The sequence below is a fragment of the Ochotona curzoniae genome, unplaced genomic scaffold (assembly GCF_017591425.1).
Source record: "Ochotona curzoniae isolate NIBS_2020 unplaced genomic scaffold, NIBS_Ocur_1.0 contig_3498, whole genome shotgun sequence".
NCBI classification, from domain to species: domain Eukaryota; kingdom Metazoa; phylum Chordata; class Mammalia; order Lagomorpha; family Ochotonidae; genus Ochotona; species Ochotona curzoniae.
The window spans coordinates 3,854,786-3,871,390 of NW_024465885.1; the positions used below are offsets into that span (position 1 = coordinate 3,854,786).

At 38.2% G+C, this 16,605-nt stretch overlaps 1 protein-coding gene across 1 annotated transcript in view; it reads right to left on the reverse strand.

The window, feature by feature from the left end:
• Positions 1 to 16,605, reverse strand: part of CD96 (CD96 molecule) — a 69,963-nt gene that overhangs the window by 3,773 nt on the left and 49,585 nt on the right. Inside the window, exons 9-11 of the mRNA XM_040980913.1 lie at positions 9,586 to 9,657; positions 1,298 to 1,363; positions 463 to 552 (exon numbers count right to left, since the gene is read on the reverse strand). Of these exons, the coding sequence (XP_040836847.1) occupies positions 463 to 552; positions 1,298 to 1,363; positions 9,586 to 9,657 (228 nt within the window). The remainder of the gene's footprint in view (positions 1 to 462; positions 553 to 1,297; positions 1,364 to 9,585; positions 9,658 to 16,605) is intronic.

The window sequence follows — 16,605 nt, forward strand, 5'->3', positions numbered from 1 at the left end:
TGTAAAAAACAAAGAACTACATTATGCATCAGCAAATTTTATTAGTTAAATCGTAGGAATATATTTTTTCCCCAACAGTATCTTCCTTGTTTTGCTGTGATTTCTTGCTGCTTTTCAGATGGCTAATTGCTATTTATTTTTCAGATTTTAATTTGAATAACATATCCTCAGATAGTCCTTTCTCAGGCTTGAATTACAATCAAATCTTTCTGTTTGACTGTCAACACCTTATCATAATGATTGTCAAAAATAAACTTAGTTGTATGGTAATTTACAAGTAAATTTAATTATGTGATGATTGACTTATTATCATCTATAGTAGATTATACTCTTCAGAAGGTCAATGTTATTGCTGTACACCCGTTAAATAACAGAGTGTCTGGCAAGCGGTAGATAATCAATGAATAATTTTTGAGTAAGCAAAACATCACAATGGCAAAATAAACCTAATAAATAATTTACCAGTTATATGGGTGTGATTATTTTTAGTAGATCCACTGGCAGTTGTGGGAACTTCCGTAAATGGTCTGGTTGTGCTGGTGAAGATATCATCTGGGAATAGAGAGGGAATGGTTGAAGATCTGAAGAACATATCGCCTGGTCTAGTTCTATAAGGAGATGATTGGGTTTCCTGTGATGTTAGCAAGCACTGTATTGGAATGGCTAGAGGGTGTCTAAGATGTAAGTAAAATTTACTAAGGACACGTTTATATCAAGGCTGGTAGATAACAGCAAACTGAATGAAAGAAGTTTTATATTAGTTTAGAGAAATAGATAAGCTGCCAACTTCCAAACAATGCAGTTATATCATTAAAGGATCTTCATGGTACCGGATGATGCCACAAGTTTGAGTAATTGAAATGTAAGGCTAATCTATTCTCTATCAGAGTATCAGAGATACAGCTGAACAAAAACACTTGATCTTCCTGTCTCAGTGTGTTTGATATGACCCTTAAAGACTCCTTTGCAGTGTCAGATCAGACATGTCTACAGTGACTAATTGCTCCATTTTCTAAGAGATAACTAAAAATTGAAATTTCTTTTACAGATGTAATGTAAAAAGTGCTATCTGCTACATTTCATTTTGAAAAAGAATGGAGAAAACTCTAAGGCTTATTCTTTTTTTTCTTTGAATAGCTGGGAAGAATTCTGATTTTCATTGTCATTTCAACCATCAAGATACACTTTTAAATACCCATCCGATATTTGGATTATCATTGATTATTGCTTTATTACCTGGCCCAAATAGAAAAGATCATTGCTCTCAATGTCCCCAAATCTTACCCCAAGTACTCACCCTGAAGAGTTGATCCTGTGCTGGAGGAGGATGAACTGTGTGTTTCACTGGATAGCCAAGAAACTGCTAAAGGAATAAGAATGGAAGATTCAAACTAAGTAATGCTAGCTTTTTCATTTTATCTTCATGATCCCAAGTTGACCCTAATAAGTATGAAGATATTAATAAAGGCTCACAGCAAGATCATCAACTCAACTGTCTTGTGGCATACATTGCAATGTTCCACAAATGAGTGGTGGTAAAGGTGATACTGTGTTTCCAGATGTCTTTACATGGAAGGTTTCTGAATATGCTATGATTTGAAGGTATCTCCTCTATAATTCTGATAGTTTTGAGAAGTAGTTCTTTGTAAGAGGTTATTAGAACATAAGGACTCCTTTCATGAATGGTATAAAAGTTTCTACAGAAAATTATTTATTCTTATTAGAGAGGCAGATCAGATTTACAGAGAGAAGGAGAGACAGAGAAAGATCTTCCATCTGCTGGTTCACTTCCCAAATGGCCACAACAGCTGGAGCTGTGCTGTTCCGATGCCAGGAGCAGGTCTCCCATGCAGGTGCAGGGTCCCAGGCCACAAGCAGGATGCTGGAAGGGAAGTGGAGCAGTTGGGATACGAACCAGCTCCCATGTAGGATCTTGTCACTTGCAATGTGAAAATTTAACCATTTAATCCTCATGCTGGGCCATGAAAATTCCTGTAAAAGAGAATTTTTGTGGCATTTGGTGTCGGCTTTCTACCTTCCACGCTGTGAGGAAGCAACAAGAAGGCACTCGCCAGTTGCCAGATGCTCAACCTTCAGAACCGTTAGAAACAAATCTTTTCTGAAGAAACAGCACATATACACTAAGAAACTGGTACCAGGAGTGACTGCTGCTACAACAAATACCTAGCAATGTTGCCTGGTAGGTAGGTGCATGCTGAAACAGTGTTGAAGTGAATTCTGAAAAAGGTCTGTATTGCAGAGTGCATAGTAAGTGATTCTGGTGAGGGCTCAGAAGGAGAGAAGAGCTATCAACAGTGTTATTGGTGAGTAAGTGGTCAAGCCCAGAAGTTCTGGGCTTCAGCCTGGCCCAGCCCTGGTCTTTGTGGCCATTTGGGGAGTGAACCAGAAGGTAGAGAATGCACTCTCTTTGCTTCTCTATAACTCCACCTTTTAAATAAATAAGCAAAAATTAAAAAAAAAAAGAGAGAAAGCAAGGTGCTAATCAAACAAACATATGCTATGGAGATACCATGAAAAGAGGCAGCTAGGGGCTGCTCATCACAACAATAAAATAATGATACTGAATTCATTCTATAGATCGTCCAGGCTACGGCACACATCACAGACCCAAACTGGCAGGGCTTTAGCCCCAGGCATATTTCAGACTTCACATTGCTCCTTGGCAGCCCCAACTGTGACAACATTTGAAGTGTTTGAAGGCAATACATACATATTGAAGTATTTGAATGCAAACATATATAATGTAAGAAAGACATGAATCTGTGGGCCAGGGGTGGAATTCTATAGCTTGAATATGCCTCCTCCAAAATTCAGGTGTTGCTAATGGGATGGCGTTAAGAAGTGGGACTTTTGAAAGATTATCTGACCACTAGGGTTAAGAAATGGAAGAGTCTTCATAGAGCATTTATGCATTCCTTTCTGCTTTCTGCTGTGTGAGGAGGCAGTAAGAATGCCTTCCCCAGATTCCAGGGCCTTGATCTCAGCTCCAGAACTCTGAAAAAATAAATATCCCTTCTTCACTGATGATACAGTTTGAGATATTCTCTTTTAGTACTAATGGACTAAGGTAGCCACTTGGAAACAAGAATGACTGGATGACTAACACACAGAGACAGCATGTTCTAACTGTTGTCATGCATACCCCATAGATGAGCCAGCAGGATGAGCTGATGAAGGCTCAGGTGTCTGATGGCAGGCTTGAGTCGAGAAAGACATACCAACAGCATTTTGAAGCACTTGTTAGAACACCCATGAGAGGAAGGCAGTTCTGCCTGTAGGTCAGTTGGCATTCTTGCTGGACTATCAATACTGAACTGTGTCTGCAGTGAATTGTTAGAGCTCTGGGAAGCTAATGAGTTAATTTTTTGAAGCATTACGAGGCGAATCTTGAATTGATGGTAACAAACTCAGGCAATACATACGGCTTTCGAAACAATCCTGTCAGCTCGCATATTGCCTTATTTCAGCAAGAAAGTCCCACTTCTAGGCAGGTCACATATATATGTTTTTGATAATAGGCATCCAATGCAATACAAAGCAATGTAATTCTAGTATTTGACAGCAATCAGAAGAACGATATCGTGTTTTCTTATTTAAAACATTAGCATACATGATTTTCCTGGTTGAATACTTTCTTGATATCTTGAGTGTCAAGACAAAAAATGGAGGTGCAAAGCCAAGATGAAGCTCACACACACACACACACACACACACACACATACTTAAAAAAGTTCTTCTTTCTTGTTACATAATTCATTCAGGTTACCAAAGGCACAATAATTAAAAGTGTGTAAATTTTATCCCAAATTATTAAATTGTGCAAATTTAATAAAAAAAAGATTCTATAATCCTTTCTTCAAGCTTTTGTGGGGCAAGCTTTTGGTGCTGTGATTGAGACACTGATTGGAACATGTGCATCCCATGTCAGGAGCAAAGGTTCAAGTTTCTGCTCTACTTCTGATTTAAGATGCTTATTAACGATTGTCCTGGGAAGCAGCAGGTGTGGCTCAGGAGGTTGGATCCTGCTGCCTACATGAGATTTAGATTGAATTATGGGCTCCTAGCTTTGGCTGGAACCAGGCCTGGCTGTCCGGGGAGAGTGAACTAAAAAGCTTTTAATTTCTCTCAAATTTCTCTCTCTCTCTCTCTCTCTCTCTCTCTATCCCGATCTCTATCTCTCATTCTCTCTCAGTCTCCCCTCTCCACCTTTCACATGAATAAAACACATGAAAATGTAAAGAATCAGTTCCTAGTTAATGGATTCAACATATCTAAAAGTATGTGAAAGAAATATTCAATACCAAAAATATATCCAAAATAAGAGTTGTCAAGACAAAGAAATGTGCACTTTTTGTACCAGTTGCTCACATAGGAGAGATATTCCTGTGGAATACTGTCTAGAATCCTCTAAAATAGAGTTAGCTTTCTCCAGTGATCCATCTTCCATTAAAGCAACACTCTTCTAAAACCTCTCTACTCTTCCATTCAGATATCTAATTTTAGAAGGTGCTCAAAATTGCCATCTGCTATTCTTCAGTGTCAATTGGGGGGGGGGGTCTCATCAGAATTATGTTGTTCTTGCCTTTTATCTAATTGAAATGTTCTGTGCTCTTCAAGGTATTGTCATATTTTTCAAATACATAGGCTAGTTTTTTCACTCTTTCGAGTGCTCATTTTCATCAAAAGTGATGAATGAGACAAACTTTGTCATTTGGGTGGGAAACACCATTTCACTAACGACACCCCATAGAACATCATCAAAATCACCTGAAAATATGAACACGAGGAATTTTGTGCTGTTGGAGTTTCCTGATAATAATTTTGTATCCTTCCTTAAGCATAATTTCAGATCCTGTCAGAATTGCTTTACATTTAACTTTTGATAAAGCTCATCCAACAAAGAAGCAAATTATGTTACTGAAAAAAAATTTCTCTTGTATCGTAAAAGCGGGATGAATTTCAATAATCTGTTTTTCCTTTAGTTGCAATAACTTCTTAAACATTTATCTGTGACCACTTTTATCACTGCCAGTGATGTTATAACATGTTAGAAATCATCTTAGGTAAGAAAATTTCCTTGAGTGTCATATCAAAGTCCGTTACTATCTGACGTTTGGCTACTCTTCCCCTTTTAAAATCACAGATGATTTCTCATCCTTGTAGCATTCTTGAAGTGAACTGAATTTTCCTGGATTTCTGAGACTGGTTTTCTATAGCAGTGATCTTTATGTAAGCTTGTATTACGTGCAGTACTGTGTAGTATCCAATCAGGAATAGTATATTAATCCTTGCAAACACTGAACGTCTCTTTATTATGAAAACATCCAACATCTTAGAAGCTAGAACTTGAAGTCAGATGGATACGTCTTGAATTTGAAATCCACCTAACAGAAATCAGGTTAACAGAATGAGAGAACAGTATTTTAGAGATGAAGGAAATGAGGCAGATGTAAGCCAAGCCATGAGACTTTAGAAGCTGAGGACAAATATAGCAAATTAAAAGAAGCCATTTGAGACAACAAGCAGCAGTACTACAGGGATTATCATAAAGCCCTGAATGGACACAGTGGCCAGCACTGCTTTGCTGAGTTTTGGCTAGGACTCTTACCCTCTGCTTCAGCCTCTCACTGTCCTTCCACCTATGAAAATTACATGGGGTTTTAATGAAATTATTAGGCACATCTTTCCAAAGCCTGAGAAGAACCAGCCAGGATTAGGGACAGAATGATAAACTCATTTTTAGAATTTAAGAAGCAGGGTACATAAAATAAGGTATGCAGGGTCAAATAACAGAATAAATTTCCCTTGTGATGTCATAAATTGCATTGTGACGTGTGTGTGTGTGTGTGTGTGTGTGTGTGTGTGTGTGTGTGTGTATTGGTAGTGAATCTGAGCTGCTCAAATTGGGTAATGAGGTGAGCTGGAGTCATCGTGGCTTATGAACACACACCATTTTTCTGCTTGCTTAACGTAAATATATTGACTGGTTTGAATGCGGTTTTAGGCTTACTGGACTAGGTGAATGGCAAGGCAAATCAGAAAGGAAAAACGTAATTAAGACCCAATTTTCTGCTCCTTGGCCTGATCACCTGAATGTCAGGGTGAAATGTGTCCCAGGGTGGCATTAACTTTATGCATTTTGAGTATTTATGTAGTGAGACTGAACACACCATTTCAAAGGTGATTAAATTAAATTATCCATTTGCGTGTTTCAGATTGTAGTGAACTCAGGAAGCTGAATTAGGATGTAGATTCCGATATTCCCGAGCCCTAGTTTAAATCTCAAGTTGATTACACAAATGACAATGAAAGAATACACCAACACATATGCTCATAAATGTAGAAAAACACAATATGTTCAGACCTATGCACCAGTATACAGATATGAGTGAGGTGTGCAAAATGTGTGCAGCAAATTTCATAGAACATACTCACAAATAGCAATGGCCCCTAGAAACACTGATGGTGGGTATGTCTCACTAGAAAACCATTATCATGTTTTTGCTGCCTTTGAATATTTCATAACTACTGAAATAAAAAGACCAAGGGAAAATATCATTATCAATGCCTGTCAGGTACCTTGCCAAAAGCATCATCCAATATTGGGTGTCACATTGTAGACTAAGTCAACAAGTAGCAACATGTTTCAGAAACAACTTTAGAGTAGCAGTGAATACTAACTTGTATCCTAATGTGTTTTTGTGAACCACTAAAAATAGGATGATGAACTACTGGGGGGTTTCTTCCACCAAGCTTGTGGAGAAAAAGTGATGATGAGTTAATGAGCTCTTCTGATCCTTGCCTAAGCAAGCATGCATGTCCACCCTGTGAAGGAAAAATCCTTTGTTGGGCTTAAGCCTCCTCTCTTGGATTTCACTATGTCTAAAGCTACTGTTACAATAAGGATGGTAGACATGTCTAAGTGAAACTCTCACATGGTAAAGGAAGAAATGTGAAGGCCCACAGGCAATTTATTACATTATGATGGCTATCAATAAAACCAAAGCCATCCTGTGTACGCAATAAGCCCAAACCCTTTCAATTACAGAATTTTGGCAAGAAAAATACTTTGAGTAATCTCAAAGCCCCCGTGTTGACACACAGGATGGCAAACATTAATTTTGTCATTTGCAATACAAACAACATTGAAAGTTATACATAGTTTTTCATAATAAAAATATCCATTAACTTTTTGAAGATCTCCTCATGCATGGATTTCATTTTGATATGCACAAAATGAACATCCCTTAATTCTGTTTTCCAATAATTTTTGAAGCACCTTGTGTTATAACGTCAGTTTTTAATGAGATAAACAAGCCCAAAGTTCAAAAAAATTCCAACTAAACGTATCATTTTTTTCTCACTGTGTGAACTAGGACTCAAATTTAGACACTTCAGTGTGGGGAATGGTTGTCCCACTGAGAGACTTAATTGATAGGCAAATATCTGCTAGGATATTTACCTGTTTTAAACTCAAAGCAATGATATCAAAATTCATTTATATACTTATGTGTGGTTGTTATCTATTCTTCGTTGCTCTACCTTATACTATTTTTTGAGCAACACAATTTATTCTCCTGAACATAGTCATTTTGGTTATTTAGGAGTTTTTCTAAAATTGAGTGTTTTCCCCCAATATTTGTGCACATATGTTCTGTATACATTGTGTGTGTGTATAATTTTTGAGCTCTAAGTTAGGCACAGGTACAGCTTTACAATATAACACGAAGTGATGGGAAGCATGGTAATAATTCTGACTCCCACCAGCAACATGCAATGCATCATGTTGGTAGGACGATGAATAACTTCTACTCATCAGTTGCAAATACCAAAATTCTTACTTTTTGCCAAATGATTATGGGTAGAATGACTTTCTGATTCTGGTCCCTGTCTACAATTTATGATTAGAAGAGTGGCTGGACACAGATTTATTTTCTTATCAATTTACAGTTCATGAATTACTTTTGTACATTTCCTATTTTTTCATATTTTTGTTATAGATGTGTAGGAATTCTTTGTAAACTCTTGGTTTGACTATTTCTCAATTTTGTCTTCTTTTCAAAATTTTTGTGATATAAGCAGATTTCCATGTGCTTCATAGCTATAGTTCTAATAACCATATTTACTCCTTTCTCTTCTTCTTCACTCAGTACTCCTCCTTCTTTCTTTTTGTTTTATCTCTTTATTTTCTGTGAAAAAAAGAATTTCAATCCACTCTGTACTCACAGGATTAATTTACCACTAACTGTAATATTCAAAAAGTAAAATCCAGGACAGCCACAGTTCCGCAGGAATATAAACACAAATTATATGTGTGGCAAATTTCTTCTTGTAGGTTTTAATTTCCTTTCAGTCTTTTCTTTAATATGTCTTTATAAGCACAGATATTTTAATTCTGTTCTAATTTTTAAATCTTTTTGCTTGATGCTTGTGTCTTTGTTAAAATCCTTCCCTGTTCTAAATCCAGGATGAGATTCACCTTTATTTTATTAACACATTTTGCTGTTTTCTGTTGATATAACAATCTTAAAATATACGGAGTTTACTTTTATATAATGTGCACAGTGAGGACGCATTTTAATGTATTTTTTCTTATAAATAGCTAATATTTTCAGGTTTACTGCTCCAAAACTCCTTCAGCAACCTGTTGAACCACTGTTAATATACATTTCTGATCCATCAATATACAATGAAAAAGTACATGACAAATTTTAGATTAAGATAAATTCAACCCTTTGAGCCTGACGTCTGCCAAAGGAATAAGATTAATAATGTCACAAAAAACAGTATTAGACATGTGTGTTTTCTCCATCTCCCAAGGACGGGTTCCCTGTGGTGAGATGACTAGGCCAGTAGGTATAAAGTTTTTTTGATGGTCTTAAGTGCGTGACTTCAATGCTTTCCAAAGGGACAGATGCATTTCTTTATGACAAAAGGCTTAGCTGTTAGATTCTAACATCTACGCATCTGGCAGGAGGCATGCTGTGTCCTTTTTGCTACAAATTCCTCACTGTTTATGCATCACACAGAGCATTTTCTCATTACCATGAACAGGCAGACTATTTTCTCTTCGGACCTTAACCATTCCTGTGACCACAACATCCACAGACCTGATGGCTAGTTGGCCAATCACAGCATCAACAAAACCATTTTTGTCTTCCATTGGGCTCCCTCTTCCCATTTTCATTACTGTTTTCACTTTACCCTCTCCACACTTAGAGTTTACTCTTTGTGTTTCATTGCTTATATCTTTGCTCATACAGGAATGCTTGTCAGGAAGACTTTGAAAGACCATTCCATTTAAAATGATGACCTACTCCTCACCTTTGTTACCACCCACCTTCCCAATTTTGCTTTCCCTCATCACTATTTACCATTTGTTAGTCCTTCCTCCTCTAGCATTTGGAACTTGGATCTGTCATGCTCAGTGTTTTGCATGGATAGCTGTTTCCTCAGTATCAGCCCATTTGAATATGTACAAGACACATAGTGATTGTTCAGCACATGTGCTGAGTGAATGAATGTGACGCAGAAGACGCTGCAGGGCCCACGCTTATACTTAACATTTCTTGGCATCTGTCCCACTGGAGGTCCAGGAGTGGCTGATGTCTTGGGTAGTGACATGGGAATTGCTGGCTGAAAGACAAAATTATTTTCAGAAGCCAACTTTTTATACAGCTGTGATTTAACATTGCCTTGATGTGCTGAATTTTTAATCTATATGACTTTGGGGAAATCTGAAATTGAAAATGTCCTTCTCAAGCAGGAATGCTCTGTGGCATATTAATATCGAGCAAAAGCTCTGTAGTTTATGTTTAATGCCAGCTTGCTTCCCGATTTGCTCTCTTTCTCTGTTCTTGTCACCATCTCAGATCATTGGGAATACTGTGAAAATTACTTTCTTATTACCTAAAAACCCCTTGACAAATGAAAGGGACTGTGCAATAACAAACCAGCAACTCTTATTTTTAAGATCACAGGAATTGTCATATCAATATGTAGTCACTATAAAGTAATTTAAAGCAAAATATCAGCATAGAATGAACAAATACATCCTTTGCCCAAATCTTAATATTGTAGAAGGTAAAGATTGTGTTTCTGTCTCTTTGATTTTTTTACAAATATATTTTCATATTATTTGCAAAGGTGAAAGATTCTTCATATGTTCATTCACCCCCGCGAATGTCTACAACAGCAAGACCAGAAACAGTTCAAAGCCAGGAGTCTAAAATTCCACTGGGGTCTCCCACATGAATGACAGGAATGAAAGCATGTGTTCCATTTTTGCTGGTTTTAGGATGTGCCTCAACAAGACGCTGGATTGGAACTCAAGGAGCTGGGAAATTGGACCAGGTACTACAATATGGATGTGAGCATTCTCAGCAGTGGCTTAATTTCTGACACATACAACCAGCCATGTTTTGTCTTTGGTGAACCATGGGAAACAAGGTTTGTTATACTCACTATGAGAGATGGTAGATGCACTCATGTCTAATGGGGTCTTTGAAGATGTAGCCGGATATCCTATTTCAAAAATGAAATTGTTATAAGTACTTACATTCCCATGTTCACACTATGAGATTCAACAGGAACATGAATTATTAGGGTTGGAAAGAATTTTAATGGATTTATAATATCATAGCATCACTTTATAACTGATGAAACTGAATCCAAAAGGTATATGCTTGTGATTATCTACCAATATTCAAGACTATTCCTTTGCTATTAATCTATTTCTCTTAACTCCTAATTTGTTGCAGTGGCACTTTCATACTTTTTTCCTCCAGTGTACCACCCTTTACATGTTGGAGATTTTGCAATAAACAAAGTCCTTGTCCTCATTAAACTTACCTCACAGTGAGTTAATAATATAAAATAGACAGACACCAAATGCAGCTTTTCTTATTTATTTCTGTTCCTTCCCCTAGACGTTTTTGTAGAGTCAGATAGAGAAATCATTTACCTGATGGTTCACTGCTCAAATGCCCACAACAACCTAGTGTTGGCCAGGCCCAGGTCAGGTGCCATGAATTCAAATTGTGCATCCCATATGGGTGGCAGGGAGCCAACTATTTGAGCAATAATCCACTGCCTTCCAGGGTTTACATTACCAGGAAGCTAGACTCAGAAGCAGAGCTGGGACTCTGGTGTGCCGTGCAGATGTCCCCCAAAATGACTTAATTATTGTGCCAAATGCATACCCCTACTTTTTAGCTTGTAAAGTTATCTCTATATTTATACTATCCATAATTTTCCAGTCTCTTCCTTTTCCCACTCAAAACGAAATGCAAGTTTATGTTCATTTGAAATTTTCTTGGAGATAAACCAAGTTAGATAATTAAGAAGAAAAATATACAACTACATTCATCGTTTGAGTCTCCTCAAATGGCCATTTTTGGGTATATTTTATCTATATGTATCCTCTCCAAAGCACATTTAGGTTATCTTACATAAATATGCAACACAAGAATTTAAAGACACTGAATAGAAAGGGGAAACAAGGACAAGAAAAATAATTGGAAAAATGCTGAGTCCTGTTGCAATTAAGTGGGGACAGTATATAAAACGCATTTGTTGATGTTCTTTATTTTTTTCAGTGTGTATGGCCCCACATTTCTAGCAGTAAATACTGTGAAATAAGGAGTACATATTGTGTGTTTATGATCATCATAAAATAAAAGCAGTCATTTTTCGTTTTTTCCTTTTTCATTGCTAAAGCAGTTATTTTTCAAACCTATTTTTAGTGCAATTAAAAGCAATATTTTCCTTTGTCTATAAAAACAAGACTGTATGTGTGTTCAATGTCCTCAACAATCCCCTTTGAGAATGATAGGCATTATGCCTATTAATTTTCGAGTTTCAGTTAGTTCATGGTATCCCGCCTTACCCGGTTCGTGAATTCTTGGAAAAGGTATATCTTAAATTGCAAGCACATAGTTAAAAAATGTCCTAAATACATATGCATGGTAAATAAGTGAATTGGCATTGTGGTTTATGCTTCCACAAGCAGTTCCCTTCCAGAGACAATCACAATCATTGCTTTTGCAAAGCAGCCCCATAATGAACTCCAAAGAGACACTTTCACTCCACCATGACTCCATGAGAAATGTCAGATACGGAACATGAGTTAGAAGCTGCCTCATAAGCTGGAGAGGAGATATATAAATGGTAGACAGCAGAGGGAAAGAAAAAAGAGAAGTTATGTACAGTGATATGCATGAAGTCATGTATTCAACAAATACTTATTGAGCGCCTACTATATACTAGTTGAAGAGCAACAGAAATTTTGTTCCTGCCTTCACAGAGTTTATAGTTTAGTGAGAATTAAGAGTCACTGGGGCAGATGACAGGCTGATCACCAAACCCATTCCATTCTGGCACAGATAAATGTCCGTGTTCAGAATCACATGCTACTGGGTATGGTATGTGCTGTGTTCTATTTAATGGAATGTGAGTGGGTGTGGTGGTTTTCATTTTATGATCTGGCCATGAAATCTCCCTTAAATGACCCTACCAGTTACTCTAGCAGGGACTGCCATGGAGGGTGATTGGAAAGTCACAGCTTGAAGATGACAACGCTTCTTGAATGACCAGATGGCACAGAGCAGTCACCCACTGGCCTAGTTTTGACTGGTTCTTTCATTTAAGGATAAATTAGATTATATCTAAGTGCAATGAACAAAATGAATCATTATTGTAGTCTGCTTTTATTCCCTTACAAACATTAAAAAGTATAATTACAGCACAAGTGCCATAGTGGAGAAATTAGAAGTTTTGTGGCATTCCAAAGAAGGTGAGCTCAGCCAAGATATGGGAACCTTAGGAATGTTTTTCTGGCAGAAATGACAGTCCAATAGTACCTGATTGATAATCAGATAAAGAAAACTTGGGAATGGGAAATAAAACTTGGGAAGAGGGAAATAAACAGGGGGATATAAAAGATGGAAGGAAACAGTAATCCAGAGATTTCAGGCATGCTGAGGAAAGTAAAAGGGCAATTGAAGGTGAGAAGTAAAGAGAAGTGGTATTCCACGGACTCTGTGGAGAAAATGCCACAGGTAAGTCAGGAGAGGATCTGAACCTCACTGAAAACCATGGGAATGAACATAGGTAAACAAGCCATTAAAATTATGAAATTAACAGGCTTACAGGATGGTTAGATTTGAAAAATAAGGTGGAAAGTGATTTCCAGTTTTCTGACTTGGGAGGCTTTTCAGAGAAAGGTAATATTGATAGGGAAAATAAACAGAGAATAAGTTCTGGAAGGAGCTGGGAGAAACAAATTGACCTAAATAAACAGAATGGTTTTGGGGCATATGAGAATTCAACACAAACTTGACCATGGGAGTTTAAATCTTAGGAGTGCAAACTGGCCTCAAATAGTGTGAGGCAACAGAATGTAGGTGCTAATCACAGTAGTTGATAGATCCATGGAATTTGGGTATAGGGAGAAGAGAAATGGGCCTAAGATCAAACAACCAAGAGCTAAATTTCAGTGTAAAGAATGTGTGGAGACACAAGTTGAAAAGAGCAAGCAAGGGAAGTAAGAAGATAACCAGGGGTATACAGGGTTATGAAGTCAAAGTGACTCAGGACAAGTCAGTCCAATTCAATCAACACTTGCTGGTGAATGGTATGTACTCTATGGTGGGTCAATGCGGTCCAACGCTACCAAGGAGGCATCTCCACGTAGCTCTTGATTACCAGAAACCCACCTAATGAGTCCAGCCTGGAGCCAGTCTAGGAGACAGATTTCTAAGCCACTCGAAGCTTTGCAAAAGCAATACAGCTTAGCTATTAAAAACATGGATTTCAGAGCCAGATTTCTTTTGTTTGAACCCTGGTTTATTAAATTTGCTGTGACATTTGTTGACATTTTCTCTTCCTCAAATTCCTCTTTAAAAACTAACTTTTGTTTTTTACTGGGTGATACTCATGACTAAAAGAACCATATATTCGAAATATTTACAAGACTGTTTGGCATGAGATAAATGCTAAAAAGAATATCTTAAAAGCTGCTAAAGAGATCATCTGTAATTTAGGTCTGTATTGAAAATGTAAGTACATCCTAATAAAAGGCAACTTGAATCTCATTTTTTTTTCATGTAAGCTATTGATAGTTTATTTTTCAAATAATGATTGAGTACTTCTTTTTGGCTGGACACTGAGGAGAGCAGTATCAAAGACAAAGCCCCTGTCCACATGCAGTTTACCCTTCATTAGACAGACATTAAACACGGAGCTCAGCCACAGAATGGCAGATGATGTATGTAATATGGAAAACTAACAGGATAGAGGAAAGAGAGTGAAGCCTTGCCGGAGAACATTTTAAAGCTCAGTGCCAACCATGCTATGTGCACTGATGATTTTCACACTTAACTCCATTTCCCTCGGTTTTTGTAGGAGGAACCTGATCTAAAGTAACCAAATCCTCTTTCCTCAGGCTAGCCTGTGTTGAGAATGACATTCAAAGATGCTCTACTGGAAAGAGGCTAATTGTCAGGAATGAATTAAAAATAGCTTGCTGGAACTTTTGATATATGCTGGGATAGTTGCTTCTTGCTGGCAGTCACCTATCAATCTCCCTTTTCTTTTAAATGAGCCAATAGTACCAGATTCTTAAGAAATAATTGTAGCTTTCATCTTAATGTCTTTCACTACTCATCAAGGACTCCAATAGGAAAAAAGAAAGAAAAAACTGCACAAGATCAGCAACTTATGGATATAGGATGCAATTGCAGATTAACGGAGTGTTGGGATCACATTCCTCACCACTGCATAATGGCTTCTACAGCCTTCAGCACTGTCTTTCCCCACGGATGCACACTGCATTACAGCCTGGTTGCCTGGATACTGGGGCAGCCACTCTCCACTTGGGTGAGACTGTTGCTGGGGCTGTGCTCAACCACAGCCACAGAGGAAGACCCACACAGTCTCTGCACTAGAAGCAGCTGGGTTTGGGGATGACCAGCTTATGTCACAAAACTGTTGGATCATGGAAATGAATTTGACTTATGTCTCTCATTGAGATAGTTTTATTATTGTCTCTCTGTAGCAGTTGCTTTAGTTAAAATTTTTCTTGTTGCATATTTTAAAAGTTTTTTTTTTAAAAGTTATCCACATTTGTTATAGAGACAAGACAAGGGAGAAAAACCGCAGAAGAAAATAAACAACCCAATCATAAGCAATGTTTGGACACAGAGGCACTGAGAGACGTGATATGCTCATCATTGGTAGAGAGCAGGGTTTTCTCCTCTAGTTTTTTCTTTCCCTGAATGTCTTCAACAATATCTACTGCCTTAGGGAGTGCATGCAAGCAAATGGTTTCAACAGCTCTGAGATGATAAGGTTGGTCTTTGCCACAACAAAGAAAAATCTGGGAAACACATATGAGGACTTTGTGTTATTCACAATGATACTGTGACCGAGGAGTCTCAGTCTCACCCGTGTGTGGCTTCGGAGATTTCTCTTACCTAGAAGCCACAGATACTTCCCTTGGCACTGCAGTCACTCACACCGGGTGCCAGCCCTCACTGGCACCGTGTGATTTAAGTCTGGCAGGAGTCACATGAATCCTGAGGAAATTATATACAATTTGGGCATTTCATTTGTGCTAAAACAACGGATTAAATGTTCTCTTTTGGAGGTCGGAGAAGAATATGACATAAATCCTCACTCAAGGTTTACTACAGGGGAAGGAGCATTCATTATTTGGTTCATTTAACATGTTGTTGAGGGACCCCGTAGGGGGCACACCTCATGCATGCATGCTTCCTTGTCTGTTCCCAGCTAGACATCTGGGATGTGGTACCCGACAGCCCCTGGCAGGACTGTGCAGTGTGCTGAGGGCTGAGAGCATCCCAGCTGCTGGTAACAAAAAGATCAATGACACCCAGTCCGTCTCCAGGGAATGCCAGGTTATTTTGATTTTATTGAACTGTGGCTGAATTTTTTTTTTAGAATTTGACTTAAGGGTCTGTACCAACTTACATAGGTTATTGGCAGACCGATTCCTGTGCTATGGAACCTCATTCGTCATGCAGAAAAGTTGAAGCCACTGAGAGAATTATTAGTTCCCAGGTAAATCAGATCCATCCTTGCCAGTCCCATGACCCTTTTACCTTGTTTCAAGGTCAAGGCCCCTCCACATTCTATGGCCTGACCTCTAACAGTCTGTGTCATCGTCTTTTGTGACTCCCTACATCTTTTATTTGCAGGGTCATCATCTGGGAAACTGTTTTTCAGGTGTTGTGTTTAGCACTGGGAATACTGCTCTGCTGCAAGTTCGGTTCATACAGGCAAAGGACATCAAGCACAGAATTGTATATTCCCATCCAAATGTGAGAACATACACAAGGGAGGAAGGCCACTTCAGAGTCCCAGGAAGGCTTTGCCATGGGGTATAGTGGGAGAATAGGGGCAGGAGGGGGAGAAGTGGCAGTTGCCAGAAAGAGGACACTCAAAGTACAAAGAACCTGAGTGTGACCTCAGGCACAGTGGGTTAGAATGAGTCACAGCTGGCAGCTGTCCATCCCAGGGCTGGGCCTTTCTAAGTCCTGGGTGTTGAACTGAGCTGGGTATGCT